Source organism: Urocitellus parryii, chromosome 12 (genome assembly GCF_045843805.1).
Source record: "Urocitellus parryii isolate mUroPar1 chromosome 12, mUroPar1.hap1, whole genome shotgun sequence".
Taxonomy (NCBI): Eukaryota; Metazoa; Chordata; class Mammalia; order Rodentia; family Sciuridae; genus Urocitellus; species Urocitellus parryii.
The window spans coordinates 55,993,894-56,021,295 of NC_135542.1; the positions used below are offsets into that span (position 1 = coordinate 55,993,894).

The window sequence follows — 27,402 nt, forward strand, 5'->3', positions numbered from 1 at the left end:
GGGAGAATAAGACTTAGTAGTCATGATTTGACTCTAGAAGGATTGGGGCAGTACTGTGCAATCAAGAATGTTTATCTTGCCGGGCGAGGTGGTGTACACCTGTAATCTCAGCGGCTCCGGAGGCTGAGGCAGAAGATCCTAAGTTCAAAGCCAGCCTCAGCTAAAGTGAGATGCTAAGCAACTCAATGAAACCTTGTCTTTAAATAAAATACAAAATTGGGCTGGGGATGTGGCTCAGTGGTTAAGTGCTGCTGAGTTCAATCCCCTGTACCAAAAAAAAAAAAGAATGGTGTCTTACTGGGTACAGTGGTGCATGCCTGTGATCTCAGTAACTTGGGAGGCTAAGGCAGAAGGGTTCTGAGTTCAAAGCCAGCCTCAATAACTTAGTGAGGCCCTAAGCAACTTAGTGAGAAAATTATATTCTCAAAATCAAATATAAAAAAGAGCTTGGAATATGGCTCAGTGGTTAAGTGTTCCTGGGTTCAATTCCTGGTGCAAAAAAAAAGGTGTCTTGGGTGGCTTAGTACTTCTGTTGGCTGAGTGACCTTGTGCAGGGCTCACCATAATATTCTAAGTTTAGATTAAGTCCATAATGCGACTGAAATGTGTTTCATATGTCAAATGCAGATAACTCTCATAACCTATTTCTGGTTTTGATTAGGTTTCTACCTTGGATGGAGTTTTAGAAGTCCGAAATGAACATTTTTGGACCCTAGGATTTGGTTCATTGGTATGTTTTCTACTTATTACTTAAAATATAATTTAAAACATAGTTTTTAATTTCTAAAACTGAAAAAGGTTTTTTTTTAGAATTTTTATAGGGCTTTTGATTTCCATTTCAAATCCAAATTTGGATTCAGTTACCTACCTGAGATTAATTAATTAATTTATTTTTTTAACCTTCAAACTACTGCTGATCTTAATACTGGACTGTCCAGAAAAGACAAGTCCATAGTCAGTGTTTCCTTAATATAAGAATGTTGCAAAAGTAAAAAATACAATTATGTCTTTTTAACCATAGTTCTAATTCTGTAGATTTTGCTGAGCATGTTAAAGAGTTGCAGTAACACAACTTGCTTCATCATAAAAGTCCATACTTCCTTTTGTCTTTTTGAACCCAGGCTCAACCCCTCAATCACTGAGCTACATCTCCAGTTACCACCCTACCCCACCCTCAACGACTTTTTTTTTTTTTTTTTTTTTTTTGAGACAGGATCTCAATAAGTGGTTCAGGCTGGCCTTGAACTTGGAATCTACCTGTCTCAGCCTCCCAAGTAGCTGAGATAACAGCAGGCACCACTATGCCCAGCTAAAATTCCATATTTTCTTATCCAGTTTGGACCTCAATACCAGAGAAATTTTATTATGGCATGGTTTCATTCCTGTGTCAGGATGACCAGAAAAATACAAAAACATATCCTCCCCCTAAAATTTAAATCACCCTATTATGTAGAGAAAACTGCTGTTGAAATTTTGGTGTTTATAGTTAAACTGGTTCTCCTTAGCAAATGAGACCATTCTGTTTTATAATTTGCCCTTTTCACTATTTTTTTGGTAGGATTTTTATTAAGATATCTTTAAGGGGCTGGAGTTGTGGCTCAGCAGTAGAGCACTCGCCTCACACGTGCAAGGCCCTGGGTTCAATCCTCAGCACCACATAAAATAAATAAATAAATAAAATAAAGTTGTTGTGTCCAACTACAAAAAAAAATTTTTTAAAAAAAGGTATCTTTAAAACCCTGAAACCTGGTTATTTACATCCACAAACTTTGTGTTGCCTGCCAATATTTAGGAGACTGGGATTTAGTACTGGAGCAAGACAGCTAAAATTCTTACGCAGGCTTTTCCTTATAGTGTGGGGAGACAGTAGGAGGGGGTCCAGATTTCCTTCAGCCTACTTATTACATCATAAAGTTTTCTATGTCCTTAAATACTCTTCTACAGTATAATTTTTAAAAAAGCAAAGTGGGTTTTATTTTTCTAACATGACATAAATTCCAGAAGTGGGCAGATCAGAGCTGGTCCAACAATTCAGATTATCAACCAAATTTGTAATCTTTAGTGTCAGATTTATGCACTCAGTGGAAAAATAGCTGCGTCACCTCTGCCTCTACCCACTCTTCCCCTCTCTAGTCACTTCAGATATCTAAAACTTATTCTCTGATAAACTCTTCAGAAAGGGCTAATGAGAGCAATATTTTTAAATGTTGAAAAGTTTGTAGACACTATACTTGAAAATCAGTTGGTTGGATATAAAATCACTAGTGGAGTTTGTTTTCTTGAGTTTCTTAAATACATTACCTCATCTACCTCTGGCATAAAGCACTGCTGGACAAATCCAAATGACAGTCTTTGTTTTTCCTTGTATAGGTGACTATCTTTTTGCCTGGATGTCCCCCAGCTTTTTTTCTTTAAAGGGTCTAGGAGTATTGCTCAGTGGTAGAGCTTGTGCTTAACATGCCTAGGTTCCATCCTCAAAACTAAAATAGATAGATAGATCAGTGGGTAGGTAGGTAGATAGATAGATCGATCGATCTTGGTATTGCTCATTCTGTGTCAGTTATTTCAGGTATAGTGTATCCTCTGATGAATGCTATTTCAAAAAAATTTTAAACAATATTTTCTTTAAGTATAGTTCTTAATATGTGTTCTGTTTTCTTGCTTTGGTTTCTTTCTTCCAGAATTCCTGTTCTATGCATGTTGGGGCTTTGCCTTTCTTTCATATTTGTTATTTTCTCCAAAATCCTTATCATCTTTTAATTTTTTTTCAATTTAAAAAATTTTTCTTTTTTTTGACTTTTTTTTCTTAAGGTATACTTACTTATTTTTTCATTTTGTTCTAGTACTAATCTTCATTTCTGGAATGATTTTGTTTTTCCTTGTATTTTAGCTGTCATCTCATTTCCACATTTTTGTAATTCTGATTCATGTTCTTGTTTCATGCCTTTTGACTTATTTTGAAAAAGCAGGTAATAGTTTTTACCTCATTCATAGTTACGTATTTTATATATGTGTGTGTGTGTGTGTGTGTGTGTGTGTGTGTGTGTGTGTATACACACTTCATTTTATTTATTTTTCATGTTGTGCTGAGGATTGAACCCAGTGCCTCCTCACACATACTAGGCAAGCACTCTACCACTGAGTCGCAACCCTAGCCCTCATACTAATGTCTTTCTGATCATCTTTTATAATCTCTTTTACATTTTTTTTCTTATAGTAATTTTATGTGATTTTTGACCTTGATTCTTTTCTGTTGTCCATCTTTATGAGAAATTAGCTTTCCTGTGTTTTATAATTAGGACTGGTTTAATAGTTCATATAAAATCATGAGTTTGAGCTCCCTTTTTTGATGATTTTATAAAGTGAACGTTTTTGTTTTGTTGAGTTTTTCCTCCTAACTCTTCTACTTCTGAATCTCCTTTATCCTTTGTCTCTGCTGGGCTACTCAATTGGATTCTCTTCCCAGTTGTTTCTACTTATTGTTGGGCTTTGTCCTAGAAGGGAGCTTTGCATGGCTACTTGAGAGCTCACAGGGCTCAGGCTCCTACAGCTCTTCAGACTTATGGCAGAGCCAGTGAACTCACCCAGGATTGAGATGTGGGAAGCCCCTCCTGGTTTCAGCTACCTTTTTCAGATTGACTGTCCTAGATTTCTGTTAAGTGCCATTTAGCTGCTTCTGGGTTTTTAGGTCAGTCAGGTGTCCTGTTACTTCCTTTTGTTCCTCCTGCACAGATTCTGATGCCTTGCAGGTTTTACCGATTATATTTGTAACTTCATAGGGGTACCAATGTTATTAAGTTTGGTAGTTTTTTTGGTTTTGCTTTTGTTTTCTTTTTAGTTGTAAATGAACACAAACACATTTATTTATTTGTTTGTTTGTTTGTTTGTTTTTTATGGTGCAGAGGATCAGACTCATTGCCTCACACATGCTAGGCAATGCTTTTACTGCCAAGCCAACCACAGCCCTTAAATTTTTGTTTGTTTTTTTAAACATTTTTTTTTAGTTGTGATGGACACAATATCTTATTCATTTATTTATTTTTTTATTTAGTGGCACCGAGGATCAAACCCAGTGCCTCATGCATGCAAGGCAAGCACTCAACCACTAAGCTACAACCCTAGCTCCCAGCCCTTAAGTTGTTTTGATCAATGTTGTTCATAGATTTTCAGTTTTGTTGTCTTAGCTTTTCTATTTTTGCAAGGATATTTGGGGATTTCAAAAACCACTGCCATCTTCCAAGAATCCCAACATAATTTTTAGTAGTTGCAATTTTACATTATATACATATGCCATATTTTATTATATCAATCCCCAAATGGACATTTAGATGGTTTTCTATTTTTTCCTAAACAGGATGGGATGAACATTTGGTGGAATGATCTTTACACATATCTGTTATTATTCCTTAAGATTAATTTTTAGAAGTGATTTTTGTAAGAAAATAATCACGTTTTTTGTTTTTTGGTGCAAAATGCCTTCTACCAACTTATATTCCTCCAGTTCTGCAGCTCATTTTTAACCATTCTTTTAATTATACTGACCATATTAATAAATAAGTAGACAAATGTTTCTTAAGCTGGATGGCTTATGAACACAAAGAATATAGTCATCTAAACTATTCAGAATTTTATTATCTAGAAACCATACCTACCTACATAGTCCCTCAGTAAGACCCAGGAAATTAACAGGCTTTTAAGCTGCCTAAAATGCATGTAACAAAAACCTTATATTAACACATGTAACAAACTCATAGGAAACTGTTCAAGCTCATATCCTGGAATGGTTTTTCATTTGTTTTGATTACTTTGCATTCCATGTCAAACCACAAAATGATAGTGTCAAAGAAAAGAGAGAATTAAAGATGACTTGATTTATTTTTTTAATATTTATTTTTTAGTTGTAGTTGGACACAATATCTTTATTTCACTTATTTATTTTATGTGGTATTGAGGATTGAACCCAGGGTCTTGCACATGTGAAGTGAGTGCTCTACTGCTGAGCACAACCCCAGCGCAAAGATGACTTGATTTATATACATAGCCTGTCTTACTTAAAAGTAATTAACTACAAGTCATGTTAAAGGAATATAAGGTTTTTTTTATGTTATGGTTGACAATAGCTTTTTTATTAGTATTCTATAATTAATGTTTCAAGTCATAGATTCACACACATTGTAATTAGATGCTAATTATGTACAGTTTATGTTTTGTAATAACTTTAAAAATTACTTTAAAGCTGACTTTATCTACAAATCAACAAAGCATGTTTGCTGGACATTTTATTTAATTTTATTCATTACATATTTTTATTTGGCAAATAATAGCTATTAGAAAACTAAAAACTTGTAACTTGTAAGTCACAAAGAATAGAAATCCTTAATAATTTTGCCATATAGAGATAATTGCTTTTCTTGATATTTTTCTGTTTGTCATGTGTTTTAACCAAAATAAGATCATTGTTATACCTACATTTTATTATTTACTTGAAAAATATAATGCGTGATAAACACCTTTTCATGTTAATAAATGTAATGCCTATGGCTCTCTATCCTTCTAGTATCTAGGATAGAAACCTTGAGATCATCTCAGATGAGTCCATCTCCTTCATCTATTAGTACCAGGTGGTATCAGGTCTTCTCACTTCTACCTCTGGAGTGTGACTAATCCATCTGTTCCTCTCTGATCCCACTATTTTTGTTGTAGCTCAGCTCTCCTCATTTCAAACCTAGACTGTTTCACTCATTTCCTACCTGGTTACCAGTCGTCCATACCTGCATTTTTTCCAAACTCAGATTATTTCACTTCTATTTGAATGCTATTAAATCAGAACTTCTTTATCATTTTTAGAGCCATGTATTAGCCTAACTTTTTAATGTATTGCCTACATATCTTCCCCCCTCCTTCTCTTTTCTTCTTTTTTTTAAAAATGTTTTATATTTGTAGATGGACAGAATGCCTTTATCTTATTTGTTTATTTTTATGTGATGCTAAGGATTGAACCCATTGCCTCACATGCTGGGCAAGTGCTCTGCCACTGAGCTGCAGCCCCAGCCCCTTCTCTTTCTTCTTATCGTTCCTTCTTCTGCCCCTCAAAATGTTTGTACTTCTTTATATATTAGTATAAATTACAATATTGCTTATTCTTAATAGGTATGCCATGTATTTTAATTGCTCTTCCCTCAGCACCAAATTCCTTTCTCCACTTTTTGAAATTCCATTTAATCATCCCTAGGTCAAATGCAGTCTTCTTTCGAAGTCTTCTCCAGTTGGAATTAATACTTACCTGTTGTTCCCATACACCATGTTTTCATATACTTTATTTTTTTCTGCCATGTGTCTTAACTTATACCTATCTTTGTCTTAACTGAATTTTTTATATTTTAAATAGTCAGAAATTATTTCTTCAACTTTTACATAATAATTATCAGTAAGTAGTCTTCCAGAAATAGCAAGACATTATGCTTTCTCTTATTTTAAAGAATTTTCCAAGAACTGACCAAATCATAAGTAAATTGTTTATTTCTAATGGAATTTTCAATAATATAATTCTAAGTGTTCTCTTATGATTTTGCCCCTTTTAGGCTGGATCAGTGCATGTAAGAATTCGACGAGATGCAAATGAACAAATGGTTCTTGCTCATGTCACCAACAGGCTGTATACTCTTGTATCTACTCTGACTGTTCAAATTTTCAAGGATGATTGGATCAGGCCTGCCTTACTGTCTGGGACTGTTGCAGCCAATGTCCTAAACTTTTCAGACCATCACATAATTCCAATGCCTCTCTTAAAGAGTACTGATGATTCGAACCCTGTCACATCAACTCCAGCTAAACATAGTAGTCCACCTCCAGAATTTTCGTTTAATACCCCTGGAAAAAATGTGAGTCCTGTTATTCTTCTAAACACACAAACAAGGCCCTATGGTTTGGGTCTTAATCATGGACACACACCCTATAGCAGTATGCTTAATCAAGGACTTGGAGTTCCAGGAATGGGAGCCACCCAAGGATTCAGGACTGGTTTTACAAATATACCAAGTAGATATGGAAATAACAATAGAATTGGACAACCAAGACCATGATGTACTCTAACTTATTTTTATGAAGAATATTGACTCCTAGGCTTCCAATATATTTAGTAATTCAACTTTGCATTGACTGTTCAATCATTTACACGAAATGTTAGAGAATCGTAGGCTTGTTCACATTTCATGAAACCTATAAACTATATTTTTGTAAAATGTTTTGTGGCAGTGAGATCCTTGTAAATGTTATAGTCTTTAAATAGACTTCCTTTAGAAAGCGTGTTTCTCTAAATTTGAATTTTGCTATCCTTGGTTTTGTAGCTGACTACAATGTGATACGACCCTACCTTTATAAGAGAGCCACTTCATGGAGTGGATCTATCACTTTACTAAGAAGACAATATTTTCTTTAGTGAAATTTATAAACATGCTTCTTAAATAATATACATTTTAGGAAAGGACAAAAATGCCATTTGAAAAGTAAAAGGCTCTTTTATAGCTTTTCCAAACTTACTTGCTACATTTTTTCTTTGAGGTCTTCCTGAATTATATCTTATAAAGTAAGCAAAAATTTTTATCAGAAATTTTGGGATACGTTCTACTATGTAGCACAATTTAAATTTTTGAATCCAGAGTTTTGTTAAAGTTTTTCTCATCATTTATAAGTTTTAACACATTTGTAAATAATCCATAGTGCCCAGTGTTGTAATTGGTTCAGTGAATATCAAACCTTTGGTGAAATGCAGTGAAAGAATCACAGTTTTCTATATTATATTTAATCAAATACTGACATAATAATATTTATCTCTTTAACAAATTTTAATTGGTTTACTTTAAATTTCTCATTTTATTAACAAAATATGTCAAACATGTTACTCCAAATATTTGGAATTCCAGACATCATATGGAATTTGATATCTTTTCAAATTTGCCTAAGGAATTTGACTATATATTATATCATTTTGTAGAAGTATAATGGAACTTCGATTATAGAATACAGTATTGTCAAGTCTGCAGTGAGCAGTTTCTGGCTTTTTTTGTTTTTCTTTGCTAAAGATAAAGATAGTGAATTGTTAACTGTGATGAACAGTGTGAGAATTATGTAGATTATATAATTTTTTTTGGTCATTTTCCAAATGCAGATTTTAAAGACTTTCCAATGTGGCCAGTATTTCTTTCAAAAAGTATAACAAGTAGCACTCACACATTACCTGCAAGGCTTCTTTTTGTTTTGTTTTATTATGTGTTCTATAATTGTGGTTTTGAAAAAGCATTTTGAGAATAGATTAAAGTTTTCTGGAATCCAGAGCTGGAGATTTATAACCTTCCCAGGTATCAACCAGCTATATAGACAAGAATTTTGTTTTAGTAGAATTTGCAACAATTTCTTCGGTCAACTTATTCTCTTTTAAGTAAGGACAACACTTCAAAATCCTTTCTTTAGAGTGGAATCGCAGACATTCAAGAAACCATCTCTGTCAAGCAGAATTGTAGTCATTTGTGGTAAAAAGTCAGCATGTTCTAAATACCTTTTGCTTAGTGAAGAGTGATTCATTGTCTTTGACATCTGCAACCCTGTTTGGCCACTTGACCCAATGAAGAAAAGATCCCAGACTACCTTGACTACTGGAGTAAATGAAAGCTTGTAAAATGTCATGAGGCAACCTTTTCTTGTCCTTTTTCGGTTGTTCTCCAACTATTTCTATGCCTATTGGTCTCCTGTTACTGGGTGATTTTTCCTCCACTGACCTCATCTAACTGTGAATTTGGGTCATAACATGAAATCTGAAGTACTGCCATATGCTGAGTGATAATTAAGAGGTATTTCCTGGGACTTGGGGATGTAGCTTGGTAGTTGAGTGCTTGCCTAGCATGCACAGGCCCTGGGTTCCATCCCTAACACTGCAAAACAAAAAGTATGTGCTGCTACCCCATACATGTCTTCTCCATCCCCATGGGATTTTAAAAAGTGTTCAGTTACCAACCACAGCTCTGTGTGAGGTTCTAGGCGTGCTTCCTCAACACTCATTCAGAGGCAGCACCTGCACAGCTGTCCCACCAAAGGTGCTTTAATACCTGTACTACTTGAGAAAGGACACTCAGTGACCTGTGGGTTGTGAAGGAACTGGCCCTTCTTGCTGAAAATCAGTAATGCCAACTGTTGCAGGTGATGTTGGCCTGTGTGTTATTAGAAGTGACGTCTTAGTTGCCAAGCTCCAAGAAACATGACCAGCACAGGCCTGTATAGAGCAGCCTTACTGGTAAATCCTATCACAGCACCTCTGGAAGCTAGACAAAGAAGGAAAAATCATTTCAGTGCTTGGCCCATGGTTTGTAATCAAGCTCAATGGAGTGTGATTAACCCTGCTTTTAAAAATCAATACATTATGGAAAACACTAGCCAGGAGGCAAGATGCTATGTCAGTAGTTTGTAACTAGGGTCAAGTTAGTCATTTAACTTCTCTGAGCTTTCTTATTTGTAAAATTAGGGAGAGCAGTGAATTTGTTTATTTGTAAAATAATACCTCAAAAACTTTATGACTTAATCTGCAGAATATGTGCCCCATTACTAAACAAATCTTGTGCCCAGAATTTCTGTCTAGTGACTACCTCAACACACAGGCCAAGTGTTGCCTACACCAACACCCAAGCCATTAATTTGAGGTGCCATGAAAACGAAAGGTGAATCACAGGCTAATACCACTTACATTTTGTTTTTCAGATTTGCCTCGACTTAAATCTGTAGATTAGAAAGATTTTTCTTAGACTTTTTTCTTTGTGGGGGAGGTAGAAAAAAATTAGGGCAGGGTATTCTTTGCTTCTGTGGGGTACAAAAGAATGAGATACATTTTTCCTTTCTTAGTTTTTGAAATCACAGTTGGAATTACATACAATGAATATTCCAGCTACTGGGAGAAGACCTAATTTTCAAGCCTCTGATTTAGCTGCTTGTAAATTACCAGTTTTTGTTTGACTCAAGAACGCTGCTCTTTTTTGGGAGTCTGATCTGCTTCTAAATGAGAAAGTTACATTCCACGTTGTTTGATTTATATTGTTTGAATTAAAGAGCATATATGAAGTTTTAGATAATTTTGGTTTGTTTATTTAATAGATATTTATCGGTAATTTAAATATCATATTTGGCAAAATTTGTTGAGTTTCTTACATACCCAGCACAGTACTAAATAAATATGCACACAGTATATCAATTTTTGTGACCCAGTATTCCTGGGGCTGAGAGTAACCCAAATATGAACAAGACTTCTTCAAGTTACTGATAATACCAGTTGGAGGGATGAGACACAAAGCTTACATGTAACAAATTAAACTCCCTTCCACTTCCTCATCGTCTTTGGCTCCTTTTGCAAGATTTTTAAACCATCAAGCTGAAAATAAAGGATCTAAAATGCTCATTGGCTTAGGGTACCCTTTATTTAAGCAATTACTAGTTTAAAAGCACCTTTAATAACACTGACATCATCATCATCAAATTGCCATCCAATAAGCCTAGCTTCTTGCAAAAAAGTTAACTTGGATAACACATGGCTAAGTTTTCTGACTAATGCTGCATCTGGTAAAAATCCTTCAGTACTGAAGTCAAAAAATACTAATTGCTTAAGATTCTCAAATACACTCATGAAGGCAAGCCATCCATCACTGCTCACACAATTTCCTGCCAAATCCAACTGCTGGAAGTTTTTCAGAGTCGTCTTTTCAAAAAAAGCACCTGGGTAAAGAAATAAATATGTTAATTGAAAGAAACCCGATTTTTAAAAAGATGTGTGTGTGTGTGTATATATTTGTATACACAAAAATACATCTAAGTTTTCCATTTTGAAGTGACTATGATTGTACCAGGGTTGTTATGGTTTGGATCTGGAACATCCCCCAAGCACGTGTTAGGCAATGCTGCAGTGTTTAGAGTTGAGAAGATTGGATTGTGAGGGCTCTGACCTCACTGATGGATCAATTCGTCTGATGAACTAATAATCTAAATGGACTACTGGGAGGGCAGGTGGAGCATGGCTGGAAGACGAAGGTCACTGGGGTATGATCTTGGGGATACCCCAAGGTATCTGTCCCCTGTTGCACTCTACTTCCCAGCTGCGCTGAGCTGCTTAACTTTTCTCAGCCACACCCTTCTGCCATGATGTTCTGTCTCACCTCAAGCTGGGAGCAATGGAGTAAGCTGACCATGCACCTCTGAAACAAGAGCCAAAATAAACTTCCTCCTCTAAGTTGTTCTTGTTGTGTATTTTGGTCACAAGGACAAAAAGGTAAGTAACACAGTTGTGCTTCAGAAAAAAATTAGAATTCTATAGATAGATTGTGAATATATCCCATTATATCTACAAATTTTATCTTTCCTAAAGTGTAAATGAGAACTTTTAAGTAGTAAACAAATATAAATGAATCATATTTTTCCCTTTTCCTGACTCTTCCAGGAAATGGAACTTGGCTTATATTTTGAAGTTTGAGTTTCTACTAAATATTCAGGACTTATTTTTGACACCGGAGTCAGTTAGGCAATAGTAGGTCATTTTTTTCTTTGGTGAAGTAAACATCTAACTATTGTTATCTTTGGGCATGCAGTGTTCCTAATTGTAAATCTGAGTAATCATGAGCTTCCGTCATCATCTAAAGATGGGTGCTTTTACTGGTTTTTTACCTTATCTGGCCTCTTCAGGAAATTCCTCCATTCCTTGCATAATAGGGCACTGGAAAGTACCTCCTATACTAGGAAGGAAGAAATCTTGTCCTGCTAATACATAGAGATCAGCAGGCTTTTTTAGTGTTTATGCTTTATTCCTATATGACCAGTTTAGATGCTGTCTTTCAGGTCATATTCCACCATGCAAATTGACCAACATAAAACATCAGGAGTTCGTAGAAACCCTTTATGAATTGTGTGCCTTAGGTCGTGTACAGTGTTACCCCTACGTCTTTCATGGCCTTTTCTGGGAGACTAAGTTCATTCTGATGTGTAGGTTGGAAAGTCTGGCACACTGAACAAGGAAACTCTATTTTTTGTTATGTTTATAGTTTGGACTATCAACACAAATTGCAGAAGATTTGTATGCTTGGTCTGTTAATCCACATTACTCTGCTGTTCCAGCCTCTCTTAGTTCTGTACTTCATCCTGCTTTGAGCACAGAGGTTATGTATTAAACTTACATTGCTTGAGAGGATGCATGTTATTAGATAACATTACAATCTTACAAAAATGAGTGTGCAAGGTTCAGTTTGGATTACAAATAGGAAAGGTATTTCCTGGAAAAGAATTTTTAAAACTCCCTTTCCAGGGCTGGAGTAGTGGCCCAGTGGTAGAGCACTTGCCTGGCATGGATGAGGCCCTGGGTTCAAACCTCAGCACTGCATATAAATAAAAGATCCATGGACAATTAAAAAAAATTTTAAGTCTCTTTCTATTGTCTTGGTGCCAAAGACCACTATTTCCCACAGACATATGACAAAGGAGGGCCATGGTGGTGCATAGAATCCCAATCACTTCAGAAGCTAAGGCAGGAAGGGTAGAAGTTCGAAGCCAATTTCAGCAACTTAGCAAGTTCCTGTCTCAAAATTAAAAAAAAAAAAAAAATAGAAAGGGCTGAGGATGTAGCTCAGTGGTAGAGCACCTCTGGTTTCTATCCCCAGTATGAAGGAAAAAAAAAAAAAACAGGAAACCAAAGAGTTCAGTTAGAGAAGGAAGTGTTCAGTGATATACAGCTTATGTTAAGGTTAACAAAGACAAAGCTCTGTGCCACCAATAAGGAGAGCTTTAGGACAGGAATGGTCATTCTTGTCTGACCAGTTTATGTGAGCTGAGGTCAACCTACGTATGTACTCTAACCCACTTTAAGTACAGAAATTGACCAGCCCCTTGGGGAGGAGGTCTAGGAATGTGGGGTCAGATGTCACTGTGTGGTCTTGTGTAATGTGCTTAATGCAAGTATAATATGTACTGTAAAGTGCTCACTCTAGACTGTCCTCAGTGTCAGTACTTTCATTACCTTCACAAGGCTTTGAGTTCTGAAAGCTCTCTAGGTTCTTCTTTAAATATACCTGAAGTGAATGAGCCCTGCCCGATACCGACACCAGATGCAAAAAAGGGCAGAACCAGGTAAGGGTATTTGCCACTGAGACCATCCTTGGCCCTTCCTTCTCTGCTTTTATTTCCTTCTCTGCTTTTATTTCCTTGAAAAGTGAGACAGACTACTAGTTGTTCTCCAAAACTGTCTCTCTCTCTCTCTCTCTCTGTTTTTTTAATACCAGGAATTGAACTCAGGGCACTTGACCACTGAGCCACATCCCCAGCCCTATTTTATATTTTAGAGACAGGGTCTCACTAAGTTGTTTAGTGCCTTGCCCTTGCTGAGACTAGCTTTGAACTCTCAATCCTTCTTTGTCAGCCTCCCAAGCCCCTGGGATTACAGGCATGAGCCACCACGCCCAGCGCAAAACTGTGTCCTTCTTCCATAGTGGCAGAGTTTTATCTGGGTATGTGGCCATTCATATTCCAACCTCTATTTCTACTAATTGGCTAAGTTTTTGTAAAGAAATATAAGTGATGTGTGCATCTATCATGTCACTCTGGAAAAAGATGCCTTCTGCTGCCACTTTTTCCCTCTTCCACTATGTGGAAATGCTAACATGCCAACAGCCCAGCTATGATCATGAAGTCAAAGAAAAAATATCTAAGGAATGAAAGAATTTAAAAAAAATGGTTTCTGGGGTCTAAATCAGATTCATAGAGCAAAGACACACCACCTGCCTGGACTGCTCATTTCTGGACTGACAGGGCTATCAATGTCAGCCACGGTATAGTCAAGCCTCTGCTTTATCAGTTCAGCCTGAGCCCACCTGACTAGTACATAGGTCCTCACAATCTCCTCCTTCCTCTGCCCTATAGGGGCACCTCTTTATTCCTTGCAGGGTGGCTGTCTCCCTGCTCTCACATATGTCTATGTCCTTTCTGCCCTGGCCTCCTTTCTGCATGTTCCTCCCAGCATGGTGGAGCTCAAGGTGCTTGTTGCCAGTTCCTGTGTCCATTAAGGCTCCACCCCCAAGGACCAGCTTCTGTTCCCCTCAAGTAGCAGAGCAGATTTCACCACGTGAAGGGAACTTAAAGAACTTAAAGCCAGCCAGGCACGGTGATGCACGCCTGTAATCCCATCGGCTGAGACAGGAGGATCGCAAGTTCAAAGACAGCCTCAGCAAAAGCGAGAGCCTGTCTCTAAATAAGATATAAAATAGGTCTGGGCATGTGGCTTAGTGCTCAAGTATCCCTGAGTTCAATCCCCTGTACCCAACCCAATAAAGGAAGTTAAAGCTCATTCCAACCTTGGGTAATTACTAGAATGTCTGCAAGCATAGGAACCAAGAACAAGTGACAGTTTTCATAATCCAGGGGCATGCCTCTTGCTCATTGAATTTGCAGTGCTTTTGCCACCACAAGGAGCAAATGAGATCTGAGAGAATCAGAATCACGACATTCAGAGCTATCAACTGTACGTGGACTGTGGAGATGGCAAATGGCACTACTAAATTTACAGGCAAAATCTCCAATGCTCTGGGTAGATTTGTGAAGGTCCCTGTGTCCTAACGATAACTAATATTACCCTGTAGTTCACCTGAGCCAGAACCTGAGCTCTCCACTCGCTGTTTATTCATTCTGCAAACACATTGCAGTGTCTGTTATGAATCAGATTGCGCTGGGTTCTGGGGAGATGTGAAAAAGACAGACATGGTCCCTGGCTCCCTGGGTTTACAACACAGTGTGAAGACATGCTGGAAAGTGATCAGATGGCTGATGGGTGCTGTGATAGGTGGAGTGTCCTGAGAGCACACACGAGTCTACTTTGTTCCCAGAACATCAGCAATGGGACCTGTATGCTCCAGGAGAAAGATTCGAGGATTCTTCTCAGGAGAAACCGATCTACTTCCAAGTACAGAGAACCCCCTAGTGAGACTGTTAGCAGTACAGCCAAAGAGCTGCCCCTCACTCACACTCAGAGCTTCCGACCAACTTGTGTCTCATTCTAAAATCTGAAGAGAATATACAGGATTACCAAACATAGGAGAATGGACTCCAAAAAAGACGTACAGGACCCTGGGTTCAATCCCCAAAGCTACAAAAAAATTTAAAAAATAATAAACAGAGGGACTCCCAAAGAAACAAGGTGTCTTAGCACAACCATGTTGTGAGGCTATAACACAATACCACAGATTGGGTAGCTTATAATGAACAGAAATGTATTAATTCATGGCTAAGACCAAGGTATTAGGCAAGGGCCTTCTTGGTGTGTCACCTCCTGGCAGAAGAGCAAAGAAAGGGAGAGAGTAAGCAAGAGCTCAAACTTCCAGCCTCAAGCAGTTTTATAATCAGCATGAGTCCATTCCTGAGGATGGGGCGCTCATGATTGAAATTCTTCCCCATCAGGGCCTCAACTCTCAACACTGTTGCTCTGAGGATTAAATTTCCAACACATGATTTTTAGGGAAACATTCAAACCACAGGCAACACAGAATCTAGGAAAAAACAAACTTCAAAATCTATTTTTTTTAAGAGACCCTAAAAAAGTTATAGTACACACTAACAAAGATAAGCTGCTTCCCCCACACACACTCCGGGGCTTGAACTCAGGGACACTCTAACTGAGCTCTATCCCCAGCCCTTTTTAGTTTTTATTTTGAGACAGGGTCTCATTAATTTGCCCAAGCTGGCCTCAAACTTTCAATCTTCCTGCCTCAGCCTCCTAAATAGCTGGGATCATAGGCTTGTGCCTTCATATCCAGAATTTTGAAGGACAAGAAAGAGACCTTGGAAAATAAGAATATTTATTGAATGTGGGGGAATGATTGGACCCAGATTTGTCCAAAAGCTGTCGGAACATGAGTCAGGTGTGTGACAGCTCTCTTTTTGAGAACAGGCTGAGGAATAAAGCTCAGCCTCAAATATTTAAACAGAAAGATCCCATTAACAAAGGGTTTTGATAAAGCAGATGAAATAAATCCCTGAGCTAGCAGTGATTTTTTTGCTGGTAGTTCTAAATTGCTGATGAGCTACAAGCAAAATTTTGAGGAAGAAGAGCAGAGAGCCTAGGACCAAGCTCTTGAAAAGCAGGAGCATTTAGTGCCTGGGGAGAGGAAATGCTGTTGGAAAGGACGAAGTAGGAGCCAAGGTGGCATGAAGTCAAGAGGACATTCTGAAGAGGAGGGAATGCGAAGTGTCACCTCCTCCAGATCCAGTAGGTTAAACATTTTTGAAAAGCATCCTTTGAATTAAGTCACATTGATGTGTGTTAAGAGTCAGATGGAGTGAGTAGGAAGCAGCAGATGATCAGGAAGTAGAGATACATTGGCAGTACCTAAATTCTCAAAGAGCTTTTCATCTTGCAGAAGAGAGAACGATAACCATGGGAAGTAGATAGGACTCAGGGAATTTTACCTAAAATGGGAGAGGTCTGAGCAACTTTAAAAACTGATAGGATGGCTGGACCTGGTGGTGCACATCTGTTATCCCAGCTGCTCAGGAGGCTGAGGCAGGAGGATCCTGAAATCCAAGCCAGCCTCAGCCTTTAGTGAGGACCTCAACAACTTAGTGAGACCCTGTCTCTAAATTAAAAACAAAAAGCCTGGGGATGTGGCCCAGTGGTTAAGCATACTTTTTGGAGAGAGTGTTGAATACAGAAGCACAGTAAGTTTGCCAAAATGTTCATAAAGATGTTTTTCTATTTGTTGGCGTCAGGTGTGCAGAGCCAGACTGCTCTCTAACTCACCCATCACCCATTCCCTCTCTCATGCACCTCTTGCTCAATCTGAGATCAAGAATGCAAACCATACTTGGCATCTGCCTCCTTCCTGACCAAAGGACGCTCTGTTCTGGTTTGGAATTTGTCATTCCTTTGTATTTTGACTTGGTCTACCGACCCAAATATTATTCCCTTCAAAACATCCTCACCGAAATAATGTTTTACCAGGTATCTGGGTGTCCTTTAGCCTATTCAGATTGACATACAATTCAATCAACAAAATAAATAGGTCTCAGCCAGGCATGGTGGCATATGCCTATAATTCCAGTGGTTTAGGAGGCTGAGGCAGGAGGATCCTGAGTTCAAAGCCAGCCTCAGCAAAAGCAAGGCACTAAGCAACCCAGTGAGACCCTGTCTCTAAGTAAAATACAAAAAATAGGGCTGGGAATGTGGCTCAGTGATCAAGTGCCCCTGAGTTCAATCCCCAGTAACCTACCCACCCCCCCAAAAAATAAATAGGTCTCCATTTCAATTAGTGAAATCATGATACTATTTTTTCTTGATCAGTTTTGCTTTGGTTTATTTTGTTACTCTTTTTAAAGAATTGACTTTAAATATTGTGAATCTTTTCTATTGTATTTTTTCTGTTTCATGGATTTATACTCATATTTATTGTCTTGGGGTTTACTCTACTCTTTTTCTGATTGCTTAAAGGAGAAACTTACTACTTTTCAGCTTGTGTTGTTTTGTTGACAGTACTGGGGATTGAAGCCAGAGTCTGGCACATGCTAGGCAAGCATTCTGTCACTGAGCCACATCCCAAACCTTTTTTGAAAATTTTATTTTCTTACCGTTTCTCTAAATCGCCAAAGTTGGCCTTGAAATTGCAATTCTCCTGCCTCAGGCTTCCAAGTTGATGGGATAACAGGCACGCGCCACTGTACATGGCTCCTAATTTTTTTTGGGGGGGGTGGGGATGGGGAGAGTGGTATTGGGGATTGAAGCCAGGAGTGCTTTACCACTGAGCTTCATCCCCATTCCTTTTTATTTGTTATTTTAAGACAGGGTCACACCGAGTTACTTAGGGCCTTGCTAAATTGCAGAAGCTGGCTCTGAATTTGGAATCCTTCTACCTCAGCTTCCTCAGACACTGGGATCACAGGTGTGCAACACTGTGCTCAGCTCTTATTTTTAATGAAGTATCTAAGCCCATAAGAATTTCCTTCTGTCCCTGATTTGCTGCATGCCACAGAGTTGGCATATAGTGTTTTCTTACCATTTGGTTTTAAACATTTTTGTTGAAGTTTGCCAGTATGAACTTGTAAATTATCTATCTGCCAAATTGTGGGACTTTTTTTTTTCTCTCCAGCAGCTTACACATAGGTACAGAAAAAGGATAAATTAAGGACTACTCAGGACTGGAGTTTTGCCAGGAAAGTACACCCCATCCCTTGTATTTCATTTCATATCTCCTATCTCCTATCTCACTTTCTCCTTGCATCTCCTGAGATAGTCTTTCTTTAATTAGAGACTCTGTCTCTCATTACCTCTTCATTTGATTATTGATCTAACACACATATCCTTCTCTAATTGTCATTGCTACCTTGACTTTTGATACTGGACCATGAGTTCCATCTGTTGGCTCAAGAGTGTTTGCAAGGATGGGAGCGGACTCTAGGTAGTGAGGAAAGTCAACATAGAAGGGCGCTGAGAGAAAGCAGCGAGGTGGAGAGACTGGAAGACCCAAGGAAGTAAGGAACTGGTGATCAGGAGCCACTGAGCAAGCACAATGGAAAGGAAGGAGATTACTGTTTAAGAGTGGAATATATGGTCCAGGGACATAGCTCAGATGGTAGAGTGCTTGCCTCACATACACAAGGCCCTGGGTTCAATCCCCAACACCTCAAAAAAAAAAGTGGAATATCTAAAGTTAATATCTTGGAGATAGAACAACTTTAAGTGTGAATTAAATGAATTATCATAATCTGGTCAGTCATGATCATTGAGCTGGATGAAGGAGAGTGGATGGGAAAGAAGGTCCAGGGTGCGGCTTCATTTGAGAAGGGAGGCCTGGTAGGGGAATGAGAGGAGTCAGGGCAAGGGTTCTGAAAGAACATGCTAAAGTCTTCAGTGAATAAGAAGCGGTGGCAAAAATTTCATAGCAATAAAATGGGACAGAATGTGTCCCAGCCAATGGCTGAAACCTGGTGGAAGTAGGAATATTTAATGAGGTTAGAAAAGGAGTGGACTAAAGAAGTATGCAGATTTCTTAGAAAATTGGGAATGGCACCACCATTTGACCCAGGTATTCCTCTCCTCTGTCTATACCCAAAGGACTTAAAAACAGCATACTACAGGGACACAGCCACATCAATGTTCATAGCAGCACAATTCACAATAACTAAACTGTGGAACCAACCTAGATGCCCTTCAATAGATGAATGGATTTAAAAAATGTGGCAAATATACACAATGGAATGTTACTCAGCAACAAAAGAGAATAAAATCATGGCATTTGTAGATAAATGGATGGAGTTAGAGAAGACAATGCTAAGTGAAGTTAGCCAATCCCCAAAAAACAAAATGCTGAATGTTTTCTCTGGTATAAGGAGGCTGATTCATAGTGGGTTAGAGAGGGGGGCATCTAGACAAACTGTAGATAGGGCAGAGGGGTAGGAGGGAAAGGGAGGGGCAGGGGGTGAGAAATGATGGTGGAATGTGATGGATATTATTAGCCAAACTACATGTATAAAGACATGAATTGGTATGAATATACTTTATATGCAACCAGAGATATGAAAAATTGTGCTCTATATGTGTAATAAGAATTGTAATGCATGCCATTGTTACATATAAATTTAAAACTTAATTTAAAAAAAGAAAAAAAAAAAGGAGTGGACTAGAAGAGCAGTGAGAACCAAGGAAAACCTAACTTGCCTTTTGGACTTCAAGAAGCTTGAAAATCAGAATGAGCTGGGCGCCATGGCAATTGCCTGTAATCCCAGCGACTCAGGAGGCCGAGACAGGAGGATCACAAGTTCAAGGCCAGCCTCAGCAACTTAGTGAGGCCCTCAGAAACTTAGTGAAACCCTGACTCAAAAAAAAAAAAAAAAGAAAAAAAAAAGGGCTGAGGATGGAGCTCAGGGGTAAAGCACCCCTGGGTTAGATCCCCACTACAAAAAAAGAAAGAAAAGAGAGTACAAAGTGACTACTTATGAGGCCAGGTTTCGGTTGGGACCAGGGAATGTCTAACACCTTTGATAAGAAGGCTCTTTTTTCAAAATAACCACTGTTTTCAATTCATCTCAGCCGTCCTGTTTCTCATTATGCACTGCCTCCCTCCTCCTCTTACAGAGCCTGTATTTCATTAGCCTGCCCATCGCCTATAACTGACCTGCATTCATTACCCCATTGGAGGGCACATCGTGCCTCATCCATCATGCATAGCATGTCTAAATGGGGATAGGCATCCCCAAGCCAGGTCTGATCCAGGACAGGTGTTATAGACCAGAGGCAGGAAACTTAATTAAGACTGAGGCTTTCCATTTGAACAGTCAGTTGGCTGGATATTGTAAAGAGGTTGTGAAATCATACAAATATGTTTTAGATTTAGAGATGATTTTATATGAAGGAAGACAGCATTTACTATAGCAAAGTTCAAGGCCCTAACCCACAAATACCTGAGCTTATGCTCAGGGCAAACTGCAGAACTCCTGTAGGCTTGTTTGTTCATTCATACAGTATGTATTTATTGAGCATCCACTATGGGTTATACACTCAAAACCAAGTCCAACGGCATGGCCTGTTCTCAAAGAGCTCACAGCTTACTGGGGAGCTCAACATATGAACACATTCTCTAAACACATTCTTTATTTACATAGTAGGTGCTATAAAAAAGCATTGTTTTCTGTGTGGAATAAAGAAACCATTATTTTTGTGTGTGTGGTGAGGCGTACCAGAGATTGAACTCAGGGGCACTCATCCACTGAGCCACATCCCCAGCCCTATTTTGTATTTTGCTTACAGACAGCGTCTCACTGCCTCACTTTTTTTTTAATGTTTTTTTAGTTATAGATGAACACACAGTATCGTATGGTACTGAGGTTTGAACCTGGTGCCTCACTTGGGAGGAAAGTGCTTTACCATTGAGCGACAGCCCCAGCCCAGCAGCGGTCTCAGTTTTGCTGAGTCTGGCTTTGAATTTGCTATCCTCCTGTCTCGGCTTCCAGAGCTGCTGGGATTACAGGTGTGCACCACAGCGCCCAGCCAAGAAACCATTATTTTTAAAGCTAGTGTTGGATACAGGTACATTGGAAAATTGACGCTTCTACTAAACATAAAACATGTTTACCAACAATCCAAACATATTCACAGCATCTGTTTTATTCTTTTTCTTTTTTTTTTTTTTTTTTGGTGGTACGTGGACATCAAACCCAAGACCTCACACACACTAAGCAAACACTCTACCACTAAGCCACAACCTCATAGAATCCCTTTTCATCTAGAATTACTCAACAGCAGAATGGGAAAATCAGTTGTGGTATAGTCACATAGAAGTTTTTGTTTGTTTGTTTTAAATTTTTTGGTTGTCAATAGACCTTTTTTAAAAAAACTCATTTTTATGTGGTGCTGGGGATCAAACCCAGTGCCTCACACATGCTGGGCAAGTGCTCAACCACTAAGCTACAACTCCAGCCCCACACAGAAGATTTTATTGTAATGAGGATGAACTGCAACTACACATAGTCACATCTCACACACATAGGAAGCAGACACAAAAGAATGTATACTGTATCATTCCATGTACATAAAGTGTAAAAACAGCCCATACTAATGATTGCCATTCAGGAAGAGGAAGCTATGGAGCTGATCATCTTCCATCTTTTGATCTAGGTGCTGGTATATATTCACCTTTTGAAAATTCATTGTACTATGTACTTTCATGCACTTTTCTGTGAGTATATTATGCTTCATTAAAAAAGGAAAAAACATACGATTTGAGGGTGGCTCAGTGGTAGGGCACTTGCCTAGCATGCTTGAGGCCCTGAGTTCCATCATCAGCAACACACACACTCACACACACTCACACACACACTCACACACACATACTCACACTCACACACACACACTCACACACACACTCACACAGAGTACAAAACAAAATGAACCCTATCTCTGGCTTCTCCTACTGGAAGAAATGCCATGATTCATAAAGTGGGAAATAAATCTGTTGTCCCTGATGTTTGTAGAGCCCAGCAGTAGAAGAATGGAATGAAAGGAATTCTTTTTAGAAACGCTAGAGGATTGGAAGAGATGAAGATAAAAAGAGGACAAGGCCATCGACCAGCAGCTGGCGCCTGAGTTGGCAGAAATAATCAGGCATATTTGGAGAGTGGAGAAGGGCCAATATTAAATGTGAGTAACTGGCTATTTAGAGCTATCCTATCATGCCACCCACAAGCATTCAGTAAATCTGCTACCCCCATGAGTATATTAGGGACTCTTATAGAATAAAGCACAAGTGGCTGTTCTCCCCATCTGGGTCACTTGGAGAAGAGGGAGGGGAACCACTGCAGGAAGCAAGAAGACCTAGATTGAGAGACACACAGGAGCAGAAACAGAGCCTGAAGTGACCACTGGAAACAGAAGCCCTGGGTCTAGGCTGGCATCTTGGGCAAGGATGGATTAGGGAAGTATTTGTTTTGTTTTGTTTTTCTTTTTCTCCAAGCTGCAAGGTATTCCCTCCTTTAGAAAAGCATTAGAAAAATTTTATGGGTTGCAATTGGTCTTTTAAAAAGGAAAATAAGATAGCAAAAGAAAATAACTGTATCACATAGCAAAACACTTTTTGTAAAAATGATTATGTATATGTACACATGTTTTTGATCGTGAGATAAAATGTGGTCACAGTCAAAAAGCCTGAAACATCTAGGATTCACAAGAGGGTGCAGAAGAGGAAAAAATATTTAACCATGGAGGAGATATGTAAGTTGGGTTAAAGGGAATATAGGTGAGGGACAACCTACAGGACATCCATGAACAAAAAGATGACTTGGGGAGTGCTGAGAGGACCCCAGGTGAAGCTTCATGCAGTAGGGGATGTGGCAGAAGGTAAAGGCAGAGTGCAGGGTGGGAGAGGCTCCATCATGAAAGGCCTCATGCTTCAAAGCTAAGCATGCTAGACTGTATTTTGCAAGCAGAGAAAGCTTTTTGATTTTTTTTTAAGAGAGAGTGAGAGAGGAGAGAGAGAGAGAGAGAGAGAGAGAGAGAGAGAGAATTTTTAATATTTTTTTATTTTTTAGTTCTCGGCGGACACAACATCTTTGTTGGTATGTGGTGCTGAGGATCGAACCCGGGCTGCACGCATGCCAGGCGAGCGCACTACCGCTTGAGCCACATCCCAGCCCAGCTTTTTGATTTTTAAAGGATACTAACTGTAGTATCTGTTGCCCTGGAAGTCCACAGAGGATAATGATAACAGTACCGTTTATTGAGCATCTTCTGACTTTACATGCATCAGCTCAACTACTGATTAACACATCATTGCTAATAGGGTAGGTATTATAATTGTCCTCTATTGGTAGATAAGCAAACTGGGGCTCAGAGGATTTAATCTGTTGCAGGTCACATATCCAACAAGTGGAAGGGGTGGCCAAGTGTATCTGATCCAAAATCAATGCAGCTAACCTCTTCATCAACCTAGAGCCTTAGGAGGGGCTAGACAGAGCAGTCCCAGCACCTGAATTAAGTTGCTTAGGGTCTCATTAAGATGCTGAGGCTGGCTCTGAATTTGCAACCCTCCTGTCGCAGGCTCCTGAGCTACTAGAATTACAGGCATGCACCACTGCACACAGCTCAACCCTTTTTTATGTCTAAGCTTCATTTTTTTTTAATTGTTCTTAGTTGTTGATGGATATTTATTTATTTATTTATTTATTTATTTATATGTGGTGCTGAGAATTGAACCCAGTGCCTCACATATGCCAGGCAAGGGCTCTACCACTGAGCCCCAGCCCCAGCCCCATGTCTAAGCTTCCTTATAAACCAGTATAATAATGGCTATCTTTTATGGGATATGATGATAATTCTACAAATTCTTTTCTTAGAAAATTTGGAGAATAAATCACTACTAACTAGGTGTGAGTTTTCACTCATTCATTTGCTTGCAGTTTACTTATTTATTATTGATTATTTGCAGAGCTGAGAATTGACCTAGGGCCTCACATGCCAGTGAAGCATTATGCCACTGGAGTCATATCCCCAGCCCTCACTTGCAGTTTTGCCCTCATGGAGGCTGGAAGATACCAGAATATTAAAGCCAAATGGTAAATCATTGCCTAGTTCAGTTCTTATTTCATTAAACACATCATCTCCTTCTCTGGTCTATGGCAAGCCTTGGGAATGGGCAAAGTAGGTAGCTTCCTGCTTACAGAATTGTAAAATGCTAAAAGAACCCTACCAAAAAAAAAGCCTCACCACAAGTCTAGACACCCCCAAGAGCATCTCTGAAAAGACATATCCTTTCCAACTCAATGCAACTCCTTAATATGTGTGAACACTCTTTGAACACATTTTTTTTTTTAAAGGAGGCAAAGGGCTGTGGATACGGGTCAGAGGTTAAGCGCATCTGGGTTCAATCCCTGGTACTTAAAAAAAAAAAAAAAGAAGGCAAAATAGAATAAAGGAGCAAAATAAGCCAATTAAAGAACTTTCTTTGGCCTCTTTTTTTCTTGGCTCTTGCATACCCACCTAAAACTCTAATCTCCGCATCTGTGAGTCTCCAATCTTTCAGCCCCAGCTTGACAAGCTGGGAGGCCGTCTCCAGTTGCTCCAGCAGGCTGGCCAGGCTGACTCGCACATCCCAGCACCAGGGGAGCAGCAGCACAGTGAGCTGTTCGAGGAGGTCCAGCCTGCCAACTGGAAAACAGAGCAGTTCAGGAACTAGATTATCTCAGCATCGGTGAAGGATGGAGCCATGTGGGGGACGGAAGGATCTTCCAGTGGGTGGCTCTGCAGCCCACTCCATCTGCAATGACAATCTGCTTGTTTTGTGATTATTTTACGAAAAATATTCAAACACACAGAAATATGATGTGAAACAGTGTAATGAAACTACGTGCAAATAATCCAACTTTCAACAAACGGCAAATCATGGACAAGCTCATTTAATCCTGACCTGATTCCTGATTCCTTCTGCATCCTTCTTCTTTTTTTTTTTTTTTTTTTGGTACCGGGGATTGAATTCAGGGGCAATTTACCTCTGAGCCACCTTCCAGCCCCAGCCCTTTTTATTTTGAGACAGGGTCTTGCTAAGTGCTGAGGTTGGCCTTGAACCTGCAATCCTCCTGTTTTAGCCTCCCACTGCTAGGATTACAGACCTTTGCCACCAGGCCTGACCTTCTCCATTATTTGAAGCAAATCTCAAACATATGCATCAGGGTTTTTGGTTTTTTGTTTGTTTGGGTTTTTATTATTCTTGTTGTCTTGATGCTGGGGATTGAAACCAGGGCCTCACTCATGCACTGAGCTAGGTTTACAACTCTGTATCTGTTCTTTCTTTTTAAAAATCATAACCACATATTACTACATACCTTCAAAATCTTGGGCTGGAGTTGTGGCTCAGTGGTAGAGCACTTGCTAGCACATGTGAGGCACCGAGTTTGATTCTTGGTATCACATATAAATAAATAAATAAATAAAGGTCCATCGACAACTAAAAACTATTTTATTTAAAAAGAAGTCTTATCACTACTTTTTTAAATTTTATTTTATTAGTTGTTGATAGATCTTTATTTTATTTACTTATACATGGTGCTGAGAATTGAACCCAGTGCCTCACACATGTCAGGCAAGTGTGCTACCGCTGAGCCACAGTCCCAGCCCTTATCACTACTTTTTAAAGTAAATTTGTCTTGAACTTTGAAGACTACCATCCCTGAAAGAGACAATCGTGTAGGAGCCTCAGATGCAATGAGCATGTGCAAACAGGTGACTATATAAGGATTAAAGGATTTTCCTACGGAAGGTGCATCTAGTAGGTCTCCCCTGAGTACAAGAGACCTCAGGGCCAAGGCTAGTGTTTTTCTAACTATCCAGACACATATGCAAGTATCTGACTGTGGTCAAGTTGTCATTCTTACTCAGTTCCTGTAGAGCTTCATTTCCATCCTTCCCCAGGTAATTTTCTGATAAATCAAGAATGCTCAGTTTGACCAGATTATGAAGATTCTGAGCTGAAAAACAAAATATAATAAAAATATTTTCATATAACTATATATGCCTTTTTAAATATCCTTAGAAGAATTCTGACCCTTGGCTTCTTTGCTGATGGCAATACAAACTCTCATTTGACTTGATCAACTTAATTATCCCCAAAAGTACCTGGATAGGTACTGTAACTGCCAATTCCCAAAGCCATGACCAAGTGGGCAGATATTTCCTGGTCTTAGGTTCTGATTAATGAACTCCAGGTTACACAGAGTCAAAAGCATCATGGGACATTGTTGTTATGTCACCATGGAATAGCCACTCAATGTAAGCCTCATTTTCTGCATCTATAGAATGAGGTGGTTGAAATACACTGTGCGGTTGCTTCCAATTCCAAAATACCCTTAATCATGTGGACAAACAGAAGAAGACAAAACAGGTGAGTTTTTTTTGTGTACCTCAGCCTACCTGATTTTGTTGACATCATGGTTGTGATATTAATAATAAAAACTTAGAAAGGTTTTTGTTTTTGTTGTTGTTGTTTTGTTTGTTTGTTTTGGGGACCAGGGATTGAACTCAGCAATATTTAACCACTGAGCCACATCCCCCAGACCTTTTTATATTTTATTTAGAAACAGGGTCCCACTGAGTTGCTCAGGGCCTCACTAAGTTGCTGAGGCTGGCTCTAAACTCACGTTCTTCCTGCCTCAGCCTCTCAAATTGCTGGGATTACAGGAAGGTTCCACTGTGTCCAACAAAACTTTAGAAAGTCCAAAAAAAAAAAAAAAGGGTAAGGGTAAAGAAAAAAGAAAACAAATAGGATAGAAGCAGGTGCAAATCCATCCACACTTAAGTATATTAAGTATGAATGGACTAAACGCTCCAAATAAAGGGCAGAGATAATCAGAACTGAAAAAAAAAAGTAAAACTAACTCTATGCTCACTATCAAATATATATCTTAATGACAAAGACAAATATGTTGAGATTAAAAAATACAGACAACTACTCTGCATGCAAACATTATATATCAGTATCACTGTAGCTAAGAAATGCATTCTTTAATTCATATATTTATCATGTTTGCTTAATCTAGCTGAAGGTTTCCTTATCAAAACTACTTTGAACTACTTCCTTTAAAAAAATTAGACAATGTTTCATGAGTATATACATTTGCTCTTTTCACTTCTAAGCTGGTTGCTTCCTAGTAGCAAGTAGAGAAATAAAGGAGTATACTCATCCTTCTCAGTGTTCCCAATATTTGTCTAGCCTTTTCCAACCATGGATTTCTTTGTTTTTTGTTTTTCAGTGCTGGAGATTGAACCCAGAGCCTCACATATATTATATAAGTGCTTTACCACTGAGCAACAACCCCAGCCCCAGCCATGGGTTTCTGTAGCTATAAGCTTATATTTGTAAA

General features: G+C 38.8%; 2 protein-coding genes across 4 annotated transcripts in view; one reads left to right on the forward strand and one right to left on the reverse strand.

Annotated features, from left to right (window-relative positions):
- The window catches only part of Slc30a6 (solute carrier family 30 member 6), a 47,887-nt gene extending 37,801 nt beyond the window's left edge, over positions 1 to 10,086 (forward strand). For all 3 annotated transcript variants that reach the window (XM_026406736.2, XM_026406812.2, XM_026406876.2), the window contains 2 exons: positions 662 to 730; positions 6,582 to 10,086. In XM_026406736.2, the coding sequence (XP_026262521.1) occupies positions 662 to 730; positions 6,582 to 7,082 (570 nt within the window). In that variant the 3' untranslated portion in view covers positions 7,083 to 10,086. The remainder of the gene's footprint in view (positions 1 to 661; positions 731 to 6,581) is intronic.
- Positions 10,087 to 10,437: 351 nt separating this feature from the next.
- The window catches only part of Nlrc4 (NLR family CARD domain containing 4), a 44,438-nt gene continuing 27,473 nt past the window's right edge, over positions 10,438 to 27,402 (reverse strand). Inside the window, exons 7-9 of the mRNA XM_077791737.1 lie at positions 25,918 to 26,010; positions 24,527 to 24,694; positions 10,438 to 10,752 (exon numbers count right to left, since the gene is read on the reverse strand). Coding sequence (XP_077647863.1) covers positions 10,460 to 10,752; positions 24,527 to 24,694; positions 25,918 to 26,010 — 554 coding nt within the window. The 3' untranslated portion in view covers positions 10,438 to 10,459. The remainder of the gene's footprint in view (positions 10,753 to 24,526; positions 24,695 to 25,917; positions 26,011 to 27,402) is intronic.